Source organism: Octodon degus, unplaced genomic scaffold (genome assembly GCF_000260255.1).
Source record: "Octodon degus isolate 3935 unplaced genomic scaffold, OctDeg1.0 scaffold00006, whole genome shotgun sequence".
In the NCBI taxonomy this organism is placed as follows: Eukaryota; Metazoa; Chordata; class Mammalia; order Rodentia; family Octodontidae; genus Octodon; species Octodon degus.
Genome location: NW_004524582.1, coordinates 28,443,492 through 28,450,295, shown reverse-complemented (window position 1 = coordinate 28,450,295; position 6,804 = coordinate 28,443,492). Strand labels below are relative to the sequence as shown.

The 6,804-nt window shown below is 54.7% G+C and overlaps 1 protein-coding gene across 4 annotated transcripts in view; it reads right to left on the bottom strand.

Annotated features, from left to right (window-relative positions):
- Positions 1–6,804, bottom strand: part of Slc2a9 (solute carrier family 2 member 9) — a 188,691-nt gene that overhangs the window by 53,451 nt on the left and 128,436 nt on the right. For all 4 annotated transcript variants that reach the window (XM_023699664.1, XM_023699653.1, XM_023699648.1 and 1 more), the window contains one exon: positions 512–699. In XM_023699664.1, the coding sequence (XP_023555432.1) occupies positions 512–699 (188 nt within the window). The remainder of the gene's footprint in view (positions 1–511; positions 700–6,804) is intronic.

The window sequence follows — 6,804 nt, the reverse complement described above, 5'->3', positions numbered from 1 at the left end:
CGGACTGTGGACTACGGACTGTGGACTGCAGACTGTGGAGTACGGACTGTGGACTGAGCCCCTGGAGTCACGGGCCACAATATACTTCTCCTTCTTCAAACTGTGGATATTGGGTTTTGTGATCATCGCTACAAAATCTGACTAATGAGAAAGAAAAATGAAATCTGACATCACATCTATTCTTCTTGAGGTGATCTCTGGGCCCATGCTTGCCTTCCGAAGTGTTCACTTCACTCTGAGAGTACTTGTATTTCACGGGATGATGGGAAAGGAAGGCAGCCTCTCTGAAGGCACAAGTGACCCTTGTGCCCGCTGCCCAACCCTTTGTGTAGATGTCCTTGGTGCACAGCACCTTCCCACTCTACACATGAGGAAACTAAGGGTCTGCCAGGTTCATGGCTGCTCAGTGGCATGCAGCCAGTGGAGGCTGGCAGAGCTGAGGTGGGACCAGGGCTCGTGAGGCCCAAGACTGCTCCCCTCTAGGCCTGCTCATCCAGAGCTTGGCACTCACCGCATTGAGACCACAGAGCTGGTAGCAGGCCATGGTGACGAGCACAGTGATGACCTGGCAGCGCACAGAGGGGTCCCTCAGCAGCTCCAGGACCGACACCAGGCGGATGTTCTTCTGCACGCGGCTCTCGGCCAGGACCTCCTCCATCACTTGGGAGACATCTGCTTTGCCCAGGAACTTCTGGAAGGCTGTAATCAGGACATGGTTAGGATGTCTGCCATAGCTAAGGCTGGCCCTGAAGGGACGGAGCTGCCACCTTGTCAGGGGACAATGAAACCGTGGATCCAGAGCCCTGCCTAAGGTCACCCAGCCATCTGGGAGACAGCCAGGGTCTTATCACCTCCATGGCCAAGTGGAGTGGGCCCAGGGTTTGAACCATGTCTACCAGGAACAACTGGGTTCCCGTTTGTCCTTTGCGATTCCTGCTGCCTCCACGGCTGCTATAACAGTTCCACACCAGGCACAGACTCAGGGCATCCCACATGCAGGGAGCACTCACGGGGCCCCGCTCTCCGCCTGTGCCTCACTCTGCTCAAGCTCAGCGCCTGTCCAGAGGGGCTTGCGGTCCTCCTTGGCCAGAATCCAAGGGGATGCCGGGAATTGGAGCTGTCACAGGCAGGAAGATTGAACTTACTTTCAGGTCTTTCCAAGTGTCCCTCAGGAACACACAGGACCCCAAGAACAGAAAACATCTCAAAGAGCTATCTTCCCAAGGCTCAAGTTTCTCCTCAAAATTCACACCACAAATTTCCATCCTCTAAAACCCTGCACATTTGACTGAGACCTTAATTGTGTAACCTCCCTTCCCCCACCCAGGAGCGCCCCAGGGGGGCTGCCTGATCAGACCTAGTTCATTATCAGGCGAGGGCACAGGTTTAAATATTCAGCTCTCTGACATCCTTCCTCCTACAGGGAAAGAAGGCTGGCCGACTCCACCACGCTGGGGAGGGGCGCAGTCCCCCCCCAGACCCAGCAGGCAGCGTCCTTAATGGCGCTGCTGCACACCCCAGGGCGCGTGAAGTTGTTCATCTTAAATGGGGGGGGGGAAGCTGTTAAACTTGCTCCTGCTTTGCCTTAAGGCTCTGGAGTGTTCTTTCCAGCAGTCTCCCAGAAATTGCGAAATGTCTCTTTGCAGCGTATGATTTAATGCTTTCCCGGCATGGACTAAGGTTGAGGACAGGAGCCGCTGGAGGAGTCACGGCTCTGCGCCACACACGGCCCTGGGGGCGGGGGGCACGTCCTAGCAGACAGCTGCTCCCCACAGTGCCCTCATTAGGGGCAGATCAGAGGGGCACCAACAGATCCCACCGGGCAAGACCGAGATGGCTGGCGCTGTAGAGCCATCCCATGCGTATCATGTACTACGCGCTCGAGGAATGTTCCCCGACAGTACGCTCGAGACGCCTTCTGACCATGTTACATTTACCGCATGCTGAAGAAATCTCCACATTCTGGTCCCGCGTGCAACCCTGGCCCACGCCCCGGCGCGCCGAGCCTGCTGCGGAGTCCGGGCGTGGCGGCACGCCAGTAATCCCAGCCTCGGGGAGGCTGAAAACTGAAGGATCACTATTAAGTCCGAGCTGCGTAGGGAGACCCTGTACCAAATACACAAATGAAGAAATTCCCCACTGACCTGCCCCCTTCCCAGAACAAAAGCTAAGGCCCTGTTTGGCCGAGATCACATCGATCAGTAAAATAGGTAGTTTTAGAACTCAGCTACTCTTGCAGGTGCGCGCAGCCCAGAGCAGGCGTGCGCGCTCCAGTGCGCCCTCTTGCGGCTCGCTCTGCTGTCAGGACGCCGTTGCCTCTGCCGCTCCGCTTGCCCCACCTCGGCAATCTCTCACTTCCCATCACATCAGCCTTGACTCCCCATATTCTGCTAAGAGCCCCACTTATTCTTCTGCTAAGAGCCCCACTTATCTCTTCTGCAGAGACCCAGGAGAGGTGGGGGTCATTATAGGGGACCTCTAGCGTCCCCCAGCAGGCCCTTCACTAGGTACAACACACACCAGGCTCAGAGAGCTCCGGTATCTTCTTGGAAAGTCGAGCCTTGCGAACAGGCCCAGGCCTCCGAGCTTATTCAACCCCATTCTTGTTTTGCAGGCGCATCTCCAGGTGATGCCACAGCTTAGGGCTTCCTGGTGAACTTGGGGGACGCAGTGCAGCCCCCAACACCCTCTGGAGCCCCTGTCCTTCACTGTCATAGGCCACTGCTCCCTGCTCTCTGCCAGTTGAGTCACATCCCCAGAAATAAAGACAGGTGGGGGTTTTGACTGGGCCCAGCTCGCAGCCCTGAGGCTTTCCAGATTTGTGGTTCCGCTGACTGTGCCTGCCAGACTCAGAAAGAGCATCAGAAGTTGACCATGGCCTGATTTGGGCGCTCAAATACCCAGCAGAATTCTAAGTCCTGCAGGCAAAAAGTACAGAGGTGGCAGGCAGGAAGAAGGGGACAGGTCATGGAGACAGGCAGGTCTTAGAGACCGATGTATGGGGACATGACTGTGGCCTGTCAGGAGTTGGAAATCCTTCCTTGGGCTTGAGATGGGCCCATGTGACAATGTAGTGAACCAGCAGCTGCAAAGCCCACCTGTACCACCTGTGACCACTATGTGACGTGGCGGGAACAGAAGTCGGCTCAGGACCACACTGCCTGAGTTTAGATCCTGGCTTCATCACCTCCTACTCAGCCTGATGCTGGATGAGTTACTAAATCTTCCTGTGCCCCAATCTCTACCTCGTGAAATGGACATAGTCATACAGGGGTTGTCACTGTTACTAAATGTCACTACCTGTGGTGTTGAAGATACTACCTGGCTCTGAATGAGCCCTGTGAATACACCAACACTGGCAGGTGGCACCGGCACTCACTACCATCTTCCCTTCCTTCCGTTTTTCTGTCCTTTATCATCTTCTCTTTGGCTGGATCTTGGTTGGAAAATACTAGACTCTTCTACTGGGAATTGAACTGTGTCCCAAGTGTGTGTTGAGCCCTGGTACCTGCAGATGTGGCCTTTGGAACCAGAGTACAGGGTGGTGAAGATGGAGCTGAGAGGAGTCCATGCTGGGGGAGCAGGGACCCTCATACCATGCGACTCTGGTGCCTACAGGAAGGGGAGATGAAACAGAGACAAAGAGGACAAGGCCTTGTGATGATGAGGTGGTCAGAACTCTGCTGCTGGGAGCCCATAGATTGTCCCCGAAAGCCCAGACTGGCTCCTAGGCAAGGCTTTGGGGTGGTGATTGGATCATGGGGGCACTCTAGCTGGGCATGGTGTCTGATTGGAAGAAGAGGTCACTGGGGGCATGGCCTAGAAAGGTTTCTTCCTCTCCTCAGCTCCTGCCTTCCCTCTGGGCTTGCTGGCCACCATGCTGTGAGCAGCCCTCCTTTCCCAGGCCCCTCTGCTATGCCACCCTGACTTGGAGCTAGCTGAGCAGGGACAGAAACTGTGAGTCAAACAGACCCTTCCTCCTTTAAGTTGGGGGCTGGGTATTTTGTCACAGTGACAAGAAAGTGGCTAAGACTCAAAGGACTACAGAGTCCACCCCAGCGTGGAGAGGTCTCATCATGGCCTGGCCAGCATTGGGCTTTCAGATTTCTGCTCTGCTGGACTGTGACAGAATCAACTGATGCTGCCCCGAGCCACCAACTATGGCCCTCGGTCCTGACACATCTGGTTCACACTTTATCATTCCTATGAGCATTCCGTCACCTCTTGAGGGAGCAAAGCACAGAACAATCTGGAGGGCTGGTGACAAGGTCAGTGAGGGGCCGTCACGTGGAGCATGGAGCCGTGGACCTTGGGACCGCGTCCTGACACATGGGGATTCAGGGCTTGTAGGAATGGGAGGCTGTACCAGGCACTTATTTTCTATTGTCTTTGGGTTTGGGGTGGAGCATCACTTGGTTTCCAATCAGGTTTGCTGCATTTTTATTATCCATAGCTGTGGGATCCAGAAGCAGACATTGGGGGCCTAGTTAGAGCTTTATCACACGTGACTGTCTGTGGACCTGGAGCATCTGCAGGGCCGGGGGGATGGGGTGGGCAGAGGAGACCTCATCCGGAGAGGAGCCCACATGGCATCCTCAGTCTTTCTTCTTTACTTGGGTGCACAATGATACAGTGAAATTTGTACAGCTTACTGGTTGGTGAATTTGGGACCGGAGGTCTGTGGTTTGAAGGGAATTCACCCTGAAATGTACACCAGTGGCTTATAAAGAATCCTCCCAGAGAAACCACAGATTAAAGATAAAGTTAATGGAACCAGCAAGAAGTCAGGACAGTTGTGGATTGCCACTCACCCTGGGGACAAGCCAGTCACTGGCCTCAATGGTCGATGACAGAATGTTGCCCGGCAGAGATTTAAAATGAGACACAATTAATTGATTGCCTTGAGGTCAAGATGACATTTTTAACAGGAGTGACAAAGTAGCAGCTTTTCAAGAGAGAGTATGCCGTGAAACAATGTGTGGAAATCTTCCTGTCATCATGGGACTTGGGAGCCAAAGTTATCCATGGAGGTCAAGGACGAAAAACTCTCATATCTGCCCATTAAAATAAAAACCTTCCAAACCATTTTAAAAATATTCCTGCCCACGTGAAGCATTTCAATGAGTTTTGCTAAACTGTGGTTAAAATATAAAAGGCCACACCTTCAGATGATTTTCAGAGCAACCGACACACACTGGGAAGATGGAAATTTACCAGCTATATTCAGCTCTGGCCCGAATGTCCCCCTTGTGCCTGGGGCTACAGGGCCAAAGCCAAGTGGGCTGAGTCCCCCAGCCCTGCCCTGTCCTGTGCACAGGGCTCAGAGATGTTCATCTCCAGGCTATCACCCCCAGGGCCAAGGCTCACAGCACCTGACCCGCACCCAGTTCTGCAGATGTCAAGGCCTTTTTTACAGGGGGGAGGGGAGTTACAAGCAGGACATATCATTCAGGCTGGTCTTAAATCCACTGTGTAGCCCAGGCTGGCTTCAAACTCCTAGGGAACCTCCTGCCTCAGCCTCCCAAGTGCTGAGATTACAGGTGGTGTGCATCACTACACGTGGTTTCAATGCCTTTCTTCTTCTGGTCCCCTTCAGCACCCCCCCCAGGTGAGCATGCCCCTCCTGCGAGGGAGAAGACAGAAGAAGCAGAGCCTCAGGCAGCAGTGGGGCTCCTGTGGGTGCAGCGTGCAGTGAGGCCTGGGTGGATGGGGGGTTGCTGGGGTGGGAGGCCGAGACAGTGTGAGTCGCATCTGGGTTCCTGCTGGCTGGAGTCAGTGGAGGAAGCTGTGGCCGTCACCAGCCGTACATGAATGAGCTCAGAGTAGGCACTGCTGACGTCTCCCCGTGATGCTCAGTTACCATCAGCCATGGAGCCTGTCTCAGACTTGGGCTTATTGCGGTGCTTGTTTCTCACAGTCTGGGGCTGGAAGTCTGGGACCCAGGTGCAGGCAGAGTCTGGTGCCCCAGCGGCGCCCCTTCCTGGTGGCAGGCTGCAGCCTGCGCACTGTCTCAGCCTTGCCTGGAAGCCTGGAGCTGGGCTCCTCCTCTGCCCAGGGACACAGCTCCTCCACGAGGCCCCACCCCTGGCCTCCTCTTGCTGTGGTAGTTACAGCTCATAGAAAAGTGTGTTCAGCTCCTACAAGGTGTCTGCAGCTCCCAGGGAGTGTGGCAGCAGGCCAAGACCAACAAACTGGCGACACCGGGCTTTGGGAGATAGAGGCGCAGCTTTATTCACAGGTGGGCCTGGCTGGGACCCTCACCACAGAACCAAGACCCCCGCTCTCAGGGAGCAGGAGGCAGGAGAACAGAGCATTTGCCATTAGCTGACTGGACAGAAAGTTACACCAAATTCCTTTCTCACTCTCTTTTTTTAAAAAATATATTTGGTACAGGGTCTCACTACTCAGCTCGGACTCCTGTTTTCAGCCTCCCCAGCACAAAAGCAGGTGCTTAGTCCCCTGAGCTACTCCCTGGCCCTGAATTCCACCTTCTTAGCATGAGACAGGGACAAGAGGTTGCATCAGGTTGGGAGTGGGCACAGAAGCTGAACAGGAACAGGGACAGTGGAGGGCAGGGCACCTGATGGAGCAGGCGTTTGCTCTACCGTCGTCTCAGCCTAACCTCCAACACCCTCTCTGTGAGACAGGGCAGCACAGGAAGCAGCGGGGAGCACTGTGCAGTTGCAAGGGCTGACAGGTAGAGCTTCAGGCCCGTAAGTGCTGTCCCTCCTCCCCCTTCTCTCTTTCCTTCCCCCTTTCCTCTCGTAACTCTTTCCTTTCCCATCCTGAGTCCCAAAGACACCA